Below are 17,012 nucleotides of genomic sequence, written 5' to 3' on the forward strand. Positions count from 1 at the left end.
CTCAGGAGTGGACTCCTGAAGTTTTTAACAACTGACTCTGCAGTTTGGAGTGGACTCTGTTTCTGACAATGCACTTTGCATCCTGGAGTGGACTCTGTTCCTAGTAATGGACTCTACATTTTGAAGAGAATTGTTTATGGCAATGGACTCGGTGTACCAAAAAGGACTCTGTTTTGTTGGTAATTGACTGTCTTGGTGCTTAAGTTACCACCTGCACTGTCTTGTGTCCCTGGGTCTGGCAGGCCTTACTGTGAGCTGGGAGGCTCATAGGACATCCTGAAGCTGTCACCTTGAGAGCCGGAGGGTGTGTAGGCTGTCATCAAGCAAAGGTGCGGAGGCTACCCTGATGCCGGTCGCCCTGAGAGCTGGAAGGTGGGTAGACTATTCTGAGCGGTGTCGTCCTGAGAAGGGGTGATCGGGACAGGCTGTCCTAAAGGTGTGTCAGACCGGACAAGCACCAGAAGGTGCATAGGGGCAGGGTGCGATCAGGAAGGCTTGTGGGCTGCCCTACACGCTGTCATCGCAGGGAAGTGGTCGGGTTGTCCTAGAGGTGGCTGGAAGGTGTCGGAGGACCGAGAACTGGAAGGGGCATAGGGGCAGGCTGCCTTAGTGGCTGGAAGGTGGGAGGGACTGGTGGGTTGTGCGGAGTTCGTCTTCATTTCCCAAAAATTGTTTGAACAGTACGGTTTGGGGCCTGGTTTTGCTGCTCCTCTCCAGTGTAAAATCGCTGTTCTCTGTATACAGCTGTATTGTCTAATAAAATAAAAATTAAGCAGGGGATTTGGAGAGTCTCTCATGTCAAGGACTGACTGAGCTGGCAAGTCACAGCCAGTGTACGGTACACCTATAAATAAAGGATGACTTGATGATGGGATACCAGGTCTCTGTGCAGTTATTTCAGGTAATGCTCCTTCATCAGAAGTCAGTGTGTTTTGCAGCAGATAGTTGTCAAGACTTTGGCATGAAGTCAAGTATTAATGAGCTTTGATTGGTTCCCTTGTTCAGAACTGGCTAAAGTAGGCATTTTGCCTAACTGCTCTTTGTATCAACTCAATGTTCACAGGATGAAAGTGTGGTCACAGTGATTGAGGTAATGAGTTTATTTTAGTTCTGGTAATTGTTTGAAACCTCTGAAAGTATTAACTTAATCACTTTTGTATTCAAGAGAAGCCATCTTAAAATCCAGCAAGAATTCAGCAAAGAAATTATACAAGATAAGGGGCAGATAAACAAGAAAACAATGTAGGATCTTTGTTTCCTGCCCTCCAAGCATAACATGACCCAAAAGCTGCTTAAAAAGCCACAAACAAGCAGTAAGTGGTTCACCTCACCTCCTGTTTAACATCCCGCTTTGCTTTTAGACAAACAAGAAAAGCTACAATGTATGTTGTGTATGCACAGATCTGATCACATAGGATGCAAGCATATTTGTTCACTATTTCAGAAAATGCATAGGCAAAGCTATCCCTCAATCAGAAATAATGATTCTCGTATGAACGAATAATTTGTGATTTAATAGCAGGAGTCAAATTGTATTTCCATTCACCCTGCCTTGAGGGCTTTTTTGGTGTTTCAGGGGCTCCTTTCCCATTCTCATCAACTCATTTAGTAAATGATACACACATGCAGCAATAACATCTTTATTGATGCTGGTACATGAAGAAGTTGGGTTCACAGAAGCAGAATTAGACAAATTCATCACCTTTTTACTCAACTTAAAGCACAAGCCAGTGATTTCCTGAACACTATACGCAGAGGAACCTCGATTATCCAAATTAGATGGGTGAGCACTATTTCATTTGGATAAGTCTGGGGCTCAGAATTTTCTGTTAAGTCTGTTCCCGGTTCAAGGGATGAGGCAGCAGCACTCCACATGCATGCACCCCCTCTCCCCCCATTTCCTGTGGGACAGCTGGACTGGACACCAACAGTAAGACTGCTGCTGCCTTTGAAGGTGAGTCTCCAAACAGTGCGCGCGCACAACTTTTTACTGCAACTTTTTGACAGGCTCCACCTTTGCCCTGTACAGAGGAACCTCGATTATCTGAATACCAATTATCCAAAAATCAGATTATCCGAAGGAGGTTTTGAGGTCCTGACAGAAGCATTACATCAAAGACGTGTTTCCAACAGTGATTGCGCCTTTGTTTACAGTGATTAAACAAGCACCCTCTCCAAATGACTGACCTCCCGCCCTCCCCCTCTCTCTTTCTCACCACACTTGCCCTGGAGTTCTGCAGAGGAGTGTACCTAAACCCCCCCAACCCTGCCCACCATCCCCAGATAATCATTCTAACATTGTCCAGTACAGGACAAACATGGAATCTGTTAAAAAGTTGCAGTAAAAAGTTGTGTGTATGGCTGTGGCTTGGGGTGTGTGTGTGTGTGTGTGCGCGCGCGTGCGCGCACGCGCAAGTTGGAGACTTACCACACAAAGGCAGCAGTAGTCATGTTGTTGGTGTACAGTCCCGCTGCCCCGGAGAGGGGGCGAGGGAGGCAGGGCCATGTTGCATGGGGTTGAGGTTGGATGGTATCGGGGGCGGGGTTAGGGAGCAGCAGGCGGTAGGGTTGGACTGGATTGAGGGCGGGGGTGGGATTGGGGGCTTGGATGCAGTTAGGGGCGGGGGGGCAGGGTTGGATGGAATTGGGGGTGGGGGTGCAGTGTTGGATGGGGTTCTGTGGGCGTGCGGGGGACGATGTTGGACCAGATTGGGGGCAGGGACTCGTGCGCTGCGTGTTGCCGCAGTCTCCTGAATCGGGAGCAGACTTCCAAGCCCCAGAGGAAAAGCATTTAATCGATTAACCGAATAATCGATTATCTGAACGAAATAGTGCCCACCCATCTCATTCGGATAATCGATGTTCCCCTGTATAGGACAATGTTAGAGAGATTATCTGGGGAAGGGGAGTTTAGGGTACAGCCCTGTGTAGAACTCCAGGGAAAGTGTGAGGAGAGAGAGAGAGAGAGAGAGAGAGAGAGAGAGAGAGAGAGAGAGAGAGAGAGAGAGAGAGAGAGAGAGTGGGAGATTAGACATTTGGAGACAGTGCCTATGCTCCCATCGATGTCCAGGACTGTTCTCGGCAATATTTCAGTAAGTTGACTTCACTTTTAATCATTGCAAATAGAAGACACAATCAGTGTTGGAAACACATCTTAGTAATGTTTCTATTGGGACCTTGAGATCTTTTTTAGATAATCTGAAATTCAGATAATTGATATTTGGATAATTGAGGATCCCATGTAAATTGGCACAAGACAACAGATATAATGATTTTATTAACCATGTGTGGAATATGAATATCACTGACTGGACAGCATTTATTGTCTGACCCTAGCTGCAATTCAGTTGGTGGTAATGAGCTACCTTCTTGAATCACTGCAGTCCATATGCTGTTTCGAGACCAATAGTGCCATGAGGGAGGGAACTTGACCCAGCAACAGTGAAGTATTTCCAACCAGAATAGTGAATGGAACTTGTAGGTCACAGATGTACAGCACGGAAACAGACCACTCGGTCCAACTCATGACAAACTGACCAGATATCCTAAAGCTAAACTAGTCCCACTGGCCAGCACTTAGCCCATATCTCTCTAAACCTTTCCTATTCATAAAAAGCATCTGGATGGGTATAAGTGTTGCAATTATACCAGCTTCCACCACTTCCTCTGACAGCCACCCTCTGCGTGAAAAGGTTGCCCCTTAGGTCCCTTTTAAATTTTTCCTCTTTCACCCTAAACCTAGGTCTTCTACTTCCAGACTCCCCCACTCCAAGGAAAAGACCTTATCTATTTGCCCTATTCATGCCCCTGATTTTTATAAACCTTTAGGTCACCCCTCAGACTCCAGGGAAAACAGCCCCAGCCTATTCAGCCTCTCTCTGTACCTCAATCCTAAAACCTTGGCAACATTCTTGTAAATCTTTTCTGTACCCTTTCAAGTTTCACAACATCTTTCTGATAGGAAGGAGACCGGAGCTGCACACAATGTTCCAAAAGTGGCCTAACCAATATCCTGTGCAGCTGCAACTTGACCTCCCAACTCTTTACTCAATGCTCTGACCAAGAAAGGAAAGCATACTAAACGCTGCCTTCACTATCATAATGACCTGCAATACCACTTTCAAGGAACTTTGAACATGCACTCAAAGGTCTCTCTGTTCAGCAACCCTCCCCAGGACCTTACCATTAAGTGTAGAAGTCCTGCTCTGATTTTGCTTTTTCAAAATGCACCTCACATTTATCTAAATTAAACTCTATCTGCCACTCTCGGCCCATTGGCCCATCTGATCAAAACCCCAGTGTAGTGATTTCTTCTTTGCTGTCCACTGCACCTTAATTTTGGTATCATCTACAAACTTACTAAGTATACCTTCTCTGTTCACATGCATAAAAATGATATAAAGCAGTGGACTCAGCACCGATCCTGTGGCATACCACTGGTCACAGGCCTCCAGTCTGAAAAGCAACCTTCCACCACCACCCTCTGTTGAGCCAATTCTGTATGGTTAGTTCTCCCTGTAGTCCACAAGATTTAACCTTGCTAACCAATCTATTATGAGTAACCTTGTTGAACACCTTACTGAAGTCCATATGGATCACATCCACTGCTCTGCCCTGTGGTGTCGTTTCCATCGATCAGGATAGGGCCAGGGTTAGATAGAAGTAGTCATGGGTTCAGAAGGTACTGTCTAAGAACCTTTGTTGAATTTCTGCAGTGCATTGTGTGATTGTATATACTGCTGTGACTGAATGTCAGTGGTGGAGGGAGTGGTTGTTTGTGGTAGTGATACCTATCAAACAGACTGCTTTGTCCTAAATGGTGTCAAGCTTCTTGACTGTTGTTGGGACTGCATTTATCCAGGCAAGTGGGAAGTATTCCATCACACATCAACGGAATTATCCCGCATGGATTCAAGACTACATTCAGATCATCACAATTTGGACCTGATCAGGACAACCACTACGTACAAGTACCTCCAAAAACAGTTCTTCTTCTGGAACCTCCACTCCATGCTCGCAGTCATGTGTCACGACCTACTCTCCCTGCAGTTGGCCCCGACCCGGCTCAGGGCCACACCCTCCCAGACCTGCAAAGGACCTCTGCCCTTTTTCATCCTGAGAAAGATTCACACATTCAACAAATGCTTTTTCTCCAGCTTATCAGACATCAAGGAACTTAAGTACATCAAACTCTCACTTACTTACCTCCAAACACGGGATTCCTCGATCATTCCCAAACCTGCCTCCGGAACGTTCGGATGCCATTAGCCACATGGCTGCGACAGCTACCTCCACTGCAGCAAATGATGATGTCACTGCCGCTCTCGTCATCCCACAGACTGCAGCCACTGCTTCTGCGATCGCCCCCAGGACCACTGTCTCTGTAATCACTGCCAGAACCACTGCTGCCAAAACCACCATGAAGGCTATCGGTCACCTTCAACTCCACTAATCTCCAGATACAACACATCATCCTCCGCTACTTCCACCACCTACAGTCAGACCCCACCACCAGAGATGTATTTCCCTCCCCACCTCATCACAATTTGGCCCAGACCAATCCGTCTGCAATTCCCTCATTAGGTCCATGCCTCCCCCCAGTTGAGTTTCTGATCAACAGTAACCCCAAGGATGTTAATAGTGGGGTATTCAGAAATGGTAACACCTTTCTCTGAACCATCAGCCCTGTGACTGAATTTTTGTGGGAGAATTCAATTGCTGCCTCTGTGTATTTTGAGCACTATTATACGTAGTGCAATTGTGTATTCTCCATAATTGACAATCTTTTAGAAGATCAAAAGTGATTGGTTCCTTGTACTGAAATTTCTGCACTACCAGGTAAGGAGTATTATAAATCTGATTAACAATATCAGAAAAACTGCACAGACACATTCCACCATCAACTACACAAAATGACCATGAACACAGTGTCACCCAGGAGACTAACCATCTTACTAAGGGGGAACATGTCCAACTGGACTTTTGGGATGGGCAATAGCCTTTCAAAAATATCCACAATCCTTCACCTACATCCTCAGCTAACCCAATTATATTCAATGGGACTTCTTTGTGAGTCCTTTCCAACAACAAAATCAATCAATTTCACTAACTGTTTAGATGACTAGCCAGCATCATGACTCAAGAAACTGTCAATAACTATCTGCAAAAGTAGAATTACTAAGTACAGGGTTGGCAATGCTGGAAAGGAGATTTTACAAAACCTCTCTCTCTCTCTCTCTCCCCCTCTCTCTCAGAAATGGTTTCACCATTAACCTTTCTGCAATTCACAGTGTGAAGGATCTCATAAAAGTGTTTGAGATTTATATCAGATTAGATTGCTAAACAACACTGTTTCCAGTCCCACACCAAAAACACTCCCACCACAACAATATACCTTACAAATTTTGTTAATGAGTTTGATTTTAGGGTTTTTATACAACTGGAGCATTATCAAGTGTTAATGAAATATGTAGATAAATTACAAGTACAGCAAATAAACTTACCTTTGTTCATATCTGTACATTTAGGAATGAGACGTTTGCTATTAACATTTACTGCCCCTTTTAAAAGATTATGCTGCAGAGTTATATAAATTTTACTTCATTTGGCAAAGACTCTTTCATAGAACCTAATAATAACTTTCTCCAGCTTACCACACAAATAAGAAACGTTACTGCAGGAAAATTGCTTCCGACAGTAAATTTAAAGGTAAAAATTATACTGTGTTCAGTTAATAGCAGCCTCACTCACTAAAATTCTTGAACGAGTTCACCTCTGCATTGTAAATCTGATGAGTTAAGTGAAGGCAATTAGAATGATTCAATCCTTAAGTTTTTTCTAACCAGCATTTCTTGGTTTATAGGCCCAAAATCCACTGCATTCCAGACCTGCAGAATGAGTCAAGAGCAATAGGATGCCAGTACCTATGGATAAAACATTAGTACCATGCCAATGCTAAGTACATGAACGTGGAGATTGACAAGTTTGCACACCACTGACCTCATCCCAGCAGCAATATCTCAGTCAAACCAAAAACAAATAAACACACCTTCAGTTCCCACTCAGCCTCCTTGGTAAATTAGTTTTGGTACAAGCGCCCCTTCAGAAAAACTACAATAAGTTTTTTTTTAATAAAGTGTATACCATGCATGGTAGATGAACAAATTTCTGTTTTCCTCTCAGGTTTTAAAATTAAACCTTCTGACAACAGCAAGTCACAGAAAGGGATCTGTTGTCTAAATATTTTCAGATCTAAACAATTGTTCTAACAATTTGTAGACACTCTCTCGTTTAAGTATGCTGTTAGAGGAAATAGAAGCATCTCTGTTCTGCAAATCACAGTGGAAGCAATGCTGCCACCAGGTTCATTTCAGTGACGAACTGCAGTCATTCCCCGTCTCTGCTGACAGAACAAAACGTCTCTGAAAGGTTTTTGTGGGGACTTCAAAACACAAAGGCTAAAAATACACAAAAACAAAATTTGCAAATAAATCATGCTACAGTGAAACAATAGACATTATGATCACATGAAACAATGAAACGAAACTGAAGGAATAATTACTCCAGCTACCAAAAGCATATTTAGCAATTTCTCTTACTTTCTGTCACATCCAAACTCGTCTGAAATCACTTGGCTGTCAAATCCCTTGTAATCCGACCATTCAAAATCAACAAATGAGTTAAAATAAGCCTATTCCAAAAACAATCAGCATTAAAGCATTTTCAAATCCTAGAATGATCTCTATATTACAACATACTCTGTACACCTCAGTGCTGGCTTTTTTTTTAAATTCCTTAAATTAGTAGACCGTTTATTTTTCATCTGAGAGTCTCCCGATGCCGCAGGTCAAATAGATTTGGTGCTAGTTTGCAACTCTACGACACCTCAGACTGGATAAAATCAGTTCGGTTGCATTCTACTTCACAGACTCCCCTCTCTAAGTACAAGGCTGCCTCTGCAACAATTATTTCTGGTCATAAATAATGATAATCTCTCATTACCCTTCTACGACAGCCCTATAAAACAGGAACGACTCGTCTAGGAATTACTTTGCAGGAAATAAAAACTGCACAGAAGCATTTTTTTAATTTCCATCGCTACATCACCTAAATCTGCGGCGTATTAAGAAATCCACGACCAAGAGCGTTTCAGAATGAGCACTTCACTTGATAGATTTTGTGGACTAAATCCGCCCCCCAAAAAAACCTACCACGGAACCATACAAGTAGTAAATGTATTTACCTGATACGTGCTAAAGCGGATTCCATTCTGCAGCTGAATCTTTATGGAGTTAGTCCCTGAGTTCATGTCGCAGAAAATCATACTCAGACACAACTGCAAGCAACAAATCCACAAATGACAGAGTTGCGAAGCTTAAATCCTTCCCTGCTGTAGTACGTGGGGGAATCTCTCAGAAACTGTTCTGTATTCCCCAAGTTGGAGCAGAATAATCAAGGGAAATTTGAACTCCCACAAGCGTGGGCTCGCTTTTGCTGGAGCCAGCCAATAAGCTGTCTGGCCACAGAGAAACAGTCCCCTGTTGAATAGGCGGCTGATGTAAAACATGAGGAAATTATAGCTGGGACAGAGATCAGAAAAGAGCGTGTCACATTGAAGCATTCAGAGCACACTGGAGCTGCCCATCTGCTTCCTCTGATAATCACATGCCTTCAGAACAGCCAGGTGACTGATCACATTCCCCATGGCAGGGACCGAGACAGCGTGGGCACAGAGAAACGTGACAGCAGCCGGTAACGTGACACTGCCCCTTGCCTTTCTCCAGCCGGTCAATGGAGCCCACTGACACTCCTTTCCCATGGTCCAGGCTCTAATGAAGCCTGGGACAAGCAGAGTGACAGTTCATTTCAAACATTACCGTCGAGCTCTGTGTTTAACTGCTCCCATAACGCTGCTAATTCTACAGAAGGACATTGACACTGAAACACATTGCTCTGGCAGAAACACATCGCATCTCAGGTCGAGGGATTCAAAAGGCTTTACTGTAAGAGTAGATTTCCATATTTTTAGAAGCATCAGGAGCAACACACAGTCCGAATATACATCTGAATTCGTCAAACCAAAAATATACACAGTCCTATATTAAGTATGCAATAAACCACTGAATAATCAAGTCACGTCAGTCAATTTTTTTTCCCTGGAAATAAAATGCATCCAGGTCCTGCAGCAGCTCCATATTTTATATACTCAGAAAGGTCTTGAATAATGAAATTTAACAGTCTACTAATACCCATTCCTACAGAAATAAAAACACTATAGCACTTTAAAACCATGACAGATGGATTCTCACAATCCTTGAGTATTTAGTTTGTTTCTCAAGACTTTCAAGAAGTTCAATCAAATCCAGTGACACAAGAAGCCTCTTCTCTCAAGGTTGAAAAGTGAAGAACAGGGCGATTCTTTCAGGGTCCCTGCCAAGCCAGAATGCTATCAGCTAAACAGGTTTACATCAGCATCAAAATGTGGATCATCATGACTTAGGACTGCACGGTCCTGAACTCAGAATACAATTGCTGGGCCTATTTGCCTCAATCTCAACGTCAAACAGGACACGTTATGCGTATATTCACTCAATGCAATTGCCTGTCATTATGCCAGAAACTTCATCAGAAAACAAAATGAGAATTAACATGCTTGCATGGGATACAAAGAAAATTATGTGAATATTTGTTCAGTTAACACCTCTGACAGGAATATGCAAATGACTGCCAATCGTCACATATAATGCAAAAATAGTAACCAGACTGTAACAGATAGATCTAAATTTACTTTCTATGAACACTATGAACAAGCTTCTCATTATTAATTCTGAACGTCAGTAGTTCATTTTTAGTTGCATTTTATTACTACGTTTCATTGCTGTTGTTGTATATTAACAATAAACTGCAAAACTCTCCATCTGCTACGATATCACTTAAACAGGTCATAATTTAACAACTTCATCAATAAGAAAATGCCCAGCCAAAGGCAATTCAAACAACCAGCAGGATTGAGCAACAAACGTACAATTCACACAAGTTTAATTTTTTTAAATTTGCAAACAGCTAACAGTGATCCATTTAAAAGCTGAACTGAGGCTCAGTGTTGATTAATATGGAGACTAATAACAGCTGTTTAAAAAGAGACCCAAGCTTGCAGCAATTCGCTGAAAGAATCATATAATAAGATTTCAAGTTTTAAAACTCTTAACTATAAAAAAACTAAAAGAAACATTAAATACTATTTCAGTAGGCTTTATATTTTGAACTACAAAATAGTTCCCCATAAACTTCTAAAATAATCAAAAATCCTCCTCTGCAGTCATACTTTATCTCTTAAGTCATCATTCTCCAGAAATGAGTCCAAGGTGGATTCTCAGCATACCAGGGCTTGATTTCTTTATCCTTAAGGTAGGCAACTCCAAATTTCCAATCTGTGACACATCAGAGTCATTGTCATAGAGATGTACAGCATGCAAACAACCCTTCAGTCCAAATCGTCCACGCTAACCAGATATCCTGACCTAATCTAGTCCCACCTGCCAGCACTTGGCCCATATTCCTCTGAACCATTCCCATTCATATACCCGTCCAAATGCCTTTTAAATGTTGTAATTGTACCAGCCTCCACTACTTCCTCTGGCAGCTCATTCCATACACACACAACCTTCTGCGTGAAAACGTTGCCCCTTAGGTCTCTTTTATATCTTTCTCCCCTCACCCTAAATCTATGCCCTCTAGTTCTGGACTCCTCCACCCCAGGGAAAAGACTTTCTCTATTTATCCTATCCATGACCCTCATGATTTCATAAACCTCTCTAAGGTCACCCCTCAGCCTCAACGCTCCAGGGAAAACAGCCCCAGCCTATTCAACCTCTCCCGATAGCTCAAATCCTCCAACCCTGGCAACATCCTCATAAATCTTTTCTGAACCCTTTCAAATTTTATAACATCCTTCCCAATGGGAAGGAGGTCAGAATTGCACACAATATTACAAAAGTGGCCTAACTAACATCCTGTACAGCCGCAACATGACCTCCCAACTCCTATACTCCATACTCTGACCAATAAAGGAAAGCCTACCAAATGCCAGGAGGAACAAAATGCAGCTCCCTTTCACCAAAGCTAGACTATCTTTCATCTAAACTCTCAACTACATTCTGCAATCTCCCACCACATTCTGCATGTACAGGCAACAAATCTCTGTTGCTCAATCTCTCTGCTCTCACTCAGATTCATGCAGCTTTATGCAGAACTGTCATGAAATTCAGATATGTTTTAGGAAAACCTGCAAATCAATCCTACATGTGTTATGGATTCTTCCCCTCTTAAAACCAATTTCTGTTTCAATGTGACTTACATGGGTCTTGTAGGTCGAAATACTAATTTACTACTCTGTAGAATCCAACTTCAATCTATCAGGGAATTTAAAAACAATTTAAAGTATAACACTCTTCGTTCCTCCACTTCATCTTAAAGAGATATTCTCAAAACACAACAATCTTATACAACATTTCAGATCAAGGCTATTTAACACAGATTTAGTTATTCTTTCACAGAATCACTGAATGATACATAATAGGAGAATTTTCAGTCCATCATGTCCATGCCAGCTCTTTATTAGAGATGTCCAAACTTTTCTAATTACCATTCAATTTTTTATCACTTCAACTATTTATACAATGTCATGCTGATTTTTTAAAAAAGTTGCACAGTGGTTGTGCTCTATTCTAGAAATTTCAGGTTCAAGTCCCACCTGCTCCATAACTACAAGTCTTTTTGTGAATTATTGAAACTGCATTTTCCACACTTGCATGGAGTGCATTTGGTTCATAACTCACTATTTATATTGTGGAATATGTATATTGGAAAAAGGCAGAGAGTTAGTAGGAAGTAGGTGGGGAGAGAGGGGTTGTCCAGGTGAAGCAGGTAGGGAGGTCAAGGGAGCAGGCCGAGGGGAGTGCTAAGAAAAACAGTCAGGGGTTTGGGGGAAACAGACAGGGGATGGGAGACCATGAGAGTGGCCCCAGCAGTGAGTGATCATTTTGGGGTTTGAGGGGTTAAGAAGGGGAGTGCAATCAGAAGTGCCCAGTTCAGCAGTGGCCAGAGGGCAGACAGTAGTTGAACATGACCAGTAATCTAGTGAGCTTGTGGGGTGTGTGACAATCATTGCGGTCAGGGACTGTAGTTGGGAAGGTTGGGGGGGATGGTGGTGTTGGCACTTTTCAGTTATGGAATTATTCAAGATTTAAGAGTTAGGTTTTTTTCTACCAAACGTTTCCTGAGTAACGACAGAGCTACACATATTGGAACTGTCTCTAATCCATAGTTGGAGGCACAGAAGATCCCGGGAGAAGAGACATTGCTCTTTGGACATTCAAAGTTCCTGGGGAACTCCCACATTGGTCTGTCCTTCAAGACCTCCAAAGGGTTTCAACAATCCAGAGACTTAAACATTTGGGCCAATAGGCTTTTCAGAGAATCCTGCTTATATATGCATTGACACAGCACCCATAGAGAATTCCTGTCACCACAGAAAGATCAAATGTCCACAGAACTCAATAAACAATAAGCAGAAGAAATGTTAATGAGTAAATGCATTTTTATTTGGACTATTCTTGGGTCAGGAGCGTTATTGATGGTATTTATTGCCCACCCTCCAATATATGATTGCTTGACTGAAAAACTGCTGACATGTAACTAAGCTTTCAGTTCTGTGAGCCTGGATGTCACACTCCTGCACAACAGGCTGACAAGCTGACCATGGCAAGCATCTGCAATGTTCAGTGCTGCTGACTGCTTGAGCCAGCCCAGCACAGACACAGGCTCCTAGAATCACCCAGAACATGAAGGAACCTGCACATGATGAAGAATCATAGAGTCAGAGATGTACAGCATGGAAACAGACCCTTCGGTCCAACCCGTCCATGCTGACCAGATATCTCAACCCAATCTAGTCCCACCTGCCAGCACTCTCCACTTTTATTTCAAATATTATTTATTTTGGCTTTTCTTTGCAGTTATGTCATTTCCAACATAATAATATTTCCAATGACAAGCCAGGACGTTTAATTTCTTAAAATCTTCCCTCACAACATTATCAGTCAAAATTGAGCACCAAGGAACTCTCAGTTACTCAACCAGGTGACCAAATGCTTGGACAAAGAGGGAGGCTTTCAACTGACACTTTAAAAGGGAGCATGGTCATGAGGCAAACAGTCTGAAGGAGGGAGTTCATTAGCTAAGGACTGTGACAATTGAAGTCCAACTCAGCACCAATTGGAAGGCCTGAAGAGGATGAAAGGAGAAATTTCAGATCCACCCACTACACTGTCTACCAAAGCTGAAACTGTGATTTAAACAAAATAAATGAAATATAAGCTCATACAGCAGATGGAGCTGTTCAGAAACTTTGGCCTGAGATCAAAAAGCTCTAACAACATCACACAGTGTTGTTAACAAAATCAGAAAAACACCCATTTTGCAACATACATGGAGAGAAGCAGAAAAGTTTGCCATCTGTTAGATCATATTGGACAAAACACTGGTAAAGGTCACTTTAACTCATGTTCTGCTTTACTGACTATATCAATTTCAATTCATTATCCAAAAAGACTGAAAAACACGCAATGATCTGTTTTAGCTCACAGGTGAATTTCACTTGGACAAGATGAAGAGATATATACTCAGAAATTGGAAGAAGGTCATTTGTACAAAGTAAAACTGCACATGAAAAAAAATTCTGCATGTCACAGTACAAGTTGCAGGAGTGAAGTGAACACATTAAAACATTGCAAGATGTGTTCACAGTCCATATGCAACTAATGTCTCTTTTCTTCAGATTGCACATTTCAAGTCAACTGATAACATGAAAATCAATTGAGTTGTACAGGCCAAGGTTCTAATCACATGACATGGAAGGTACCAGACACCAAAGCCTCACTGATGATACTTGCGTGGCTTTAAATATTACACTTACATAACATGACTGTTTGCCTGAGCTGATTTACTGCTCTATAACTCACTCCAATATCTATTTGTCTTGATAAAAAACAATCTCTTTAATTTCTATTTTCTTTAATGCATACTAAATGCATAACATGACAACATACACACAACAGGATTCTACAACAATGGTTTCCAATGGAACAACATGAGAACCAAAGTTCAGATCTTTTGCCAGGGCCAGTCTGGTGAACTTCAACAGTGGATGGAAGAGTCCCTGTCGGGCCCTACCATTGGAAGACGATCTAGTAATGGAACAACCACTTTTGCCAATTCTGTAAAGTAGCTCATTACAATTGACAGCAAACACATTTGAAGATCTATGACCAACTTCTCTGTTACTCTTCATCTTCCACCATAGTCCAACCTCCCACAATTCTTCTTCTTGGTTTCCAAGCTCCAATACCTGATCTGCACAACGAAAGGTGTGCTATTATGATCTTCCCAACGTATTCTGCATTTATGTTTTCCAAATGTATTTTCAGTATTGCGAAGCTAACATTAGCTAATCGTAAAAACCTCTTTACCAATAGTGTTAATATTTTTAGTTAACATGATTATGTTAACCAAACAGTTATCAAATTATTGTGTTTGAAATTGCTATGTAATTGAATTGTTCATGACTTAGATGCTTTGTACTGCAGCGTCCAGAGGGCTAGGTCTAAGTAATAGGAATGTGTAATGTCAGGGAGAGAAAACCAGTTTGGAGGATAATATCCAGGATATTTTGGGGCATCTTCCAACACTTGAATTACCACTCCAATTTCTACCATTACCCATCTTCTCAGGCAGTATGTTTCAATGAGGGAGGAAAATAAAAAATGGGAAATGATAATGACACCCAAATATTCAATTAGCTGTTGTGTCAATTAATGCTGCCAACATTTTATATTAATAGGAATTTAATTTTTAAAACAAAATCTTGCATAAGCATGTTGATCCACAAAAGAACACTCAAAATAAAGCCAAGTCCATCCCTTGTATTCAACACTTATTACATCATCTCAAAATTATGGAACATCGCTCCTGCAGAATTCCCTTTGTCTTGTTACCTTAAGGCATTAAGAGCCACATTTGCATGACTACAATCATGATTATTTAATTTACTATTTGCTTTACTTTTGTTTATCTTGACAGTTTATGAAATATTAGTCCAGGCTCTTCAGTTGGTTGGCTGATAAAGAAAGTTGTACAGTCCAAGGTTTTAATTACATGATATGGAAGGTGTCAGGCACCAAAGTCTCATTGACGATACTGTGTGTCTGTGAATTGTACACTCACCTAACATAACCAAGTGTCTAAGCTGATTTACTGTCCCAGAATTCACTCCTACCCATCCAATTGTCTTGATGGATCATCAACTCGGTGAAGGACGCTCTCTGGGCGGTCCGAAACCTGTTGATCTTCCAGCTGAAGGAGTTGACCCCGACCGAGTGTTGCAGACTGGCACATTCCAAGGTCCAAGACTACGTGTTGAGGGACGCGCTGAAGCTTGGGGCAGCTGCCGCCAAGGCGCAGTGGGGAAAGACCACCGTGTAAGATCGGCCTGCCTAAAGAAGAACAGGGGGCCCATGCGGACGTTTTTTTGGGCTCTGCTGATGCCTCAGCCAAATATATGTACAAGATTGAAAAATGCACAGGATTGTAAATGACAAGGATAAATTCGAATCTGTGTTTGTAAATGTGGACATATGTATGGCATGATCAAATGTACAGACCATCAAATCATTTTATGAATAAAGTATATTTTTGAAATAAAAAAAATTGTCTTGATGACAAACAATCTTTTGGAATATGTCCTTTAATGCACATTGAATGCTATTGGACAAACCAAACATTTCACAGAAAATCATCACTACAATTCTTTTGTAACGTAAGAACACAAGAATTTTACTTCATAACAGGGAAGAATATTGCAATCTTATTTGCACAAATTCATAAATAATGACAAATAAAAACTTGCACTTGTGGGTTTCACAGGAGCTCATGCCTCAAATCACCAGCAATCAAACAAGTACTGACACAGATCCAAAGGTGATAACATGAGGAGAAGAAACCTAAAGTTTAGTTGAAGTAGCAGATTTTATTGATGTTGTTAATGAAGCAGAGAGGTAACAACGTTTAGGAAAGAAATTCCAGAGCTTCAAGGAGATACAACTCCATCCAGAGTTCCCCATTCCATTGGCTATTAGTAAATAACAGGCTCACAGAGCTGATGGAACACAACTCTCAAAAGCTTGTAAGAGTCTAAGAAGTTTAGAACACTACAATGTTAACTATCCAGGTTTTGACAACATTACAGAAGAGTAAACATTCAATTGTTTGCTGCACCATTGAGAGAAGATATTATGGACATGCCTGGGTTGGTTTCTTTCCATACAGTTGACCATAATTAGTTTAGATGTATTTGTCAACAGAAGTCAATATACCGCAGCAAGGCTACCTGAAGCCAGCACATATCCTGGTCAATACTGTTAGCCAACTGTTTCAAACTACTATCGGCAAAGATACTGACCTAGTTGCGCCAGTACAAAGTACATGATTAGGGCAGTTTAATTCTCAAGGGCTCGCTTCGTTCATAAACCAAGAAGAACAGCAAAGGCTGATTTTGGTTAAGGCTAATGACAAGGTTCCCCACGCGAGACTGGTTAGCAAGATTAGAATACAAGGAGAACAAGCTATTTGGATACAGAACTGGCTCGAAGGTAGAAGACAGAGGTGGTAGTGGAGGCTTGTTTTTCAGACTGGAGGCCTGTGACCAGTGGAGTGCCACAAGGATTGGTGCTGGGTCCTCTACTTTTAGTCATTTACATAAATGATTTGGATGTGAACATAGGAGGTATAGTTAGTAAGTTTGCAAATGGCATCAAAATTGGAGGTGTAGTAGACAGCGAAGAAGGTTACCTGAGATTACAACAAGATCTTGGTCAGATGGGCCAATGGGCTGAGAAGTTGCAGATGGAGTTTAATTTTGATAAGTGCAAGGTGCTGCATTTTGGAAAAGCAAATCA

General features: G+C 41.7%; 1 protein-coding gene across 6 annotated transcripts in view; it reads right to left on the reverse strand.

The window, feature by feature from the left end:
• Nucleotides 1-17,012, reverse strand: part of ppfia4 (PTPRF interacting protein alpha 4) — a 696,847-nt gene that overhangs the window by 434,649 nt on the left and 245,186 nt on the right. Inside the window, exon 1 of one of the 6 annotated variants that reach the window (XM_072563252.1) lies at nucleotides 8,243-8,548. The exons of the other annotated variants lie outside the window; for them this stretch is intronic. Coding sequence (XP_072419353.1) covers nucleotides 8,243-8,323 — 81 coding nt within the window. The 5' untranslated portion in view covers nucleotides 8,324-8,548. Of the gene's footprint in view, nucleotides 1-8,242; nucleotides 8,549-17,012 lie in introns of those variants that run through there. 6 annotated transcript variants of the gene reach the window in all.

Source organism: Chiloscyllium punctatum, chromosome 45 (assembly GCF_047496795.1).
Source record: "Chiloscyllium punctatum isolate Juve2018m chromosome 45, sChiPun1.3, whole genome shotgun sequence".
In the NCBI taxonomy this organism is placed as follows: Eukaryota; Metazoa; Chordata; class Chondrichthyes; order Orectolobiformes; family Hemiscylliidae; genus Chiloscyllium; species Chiloscyllium punctatum.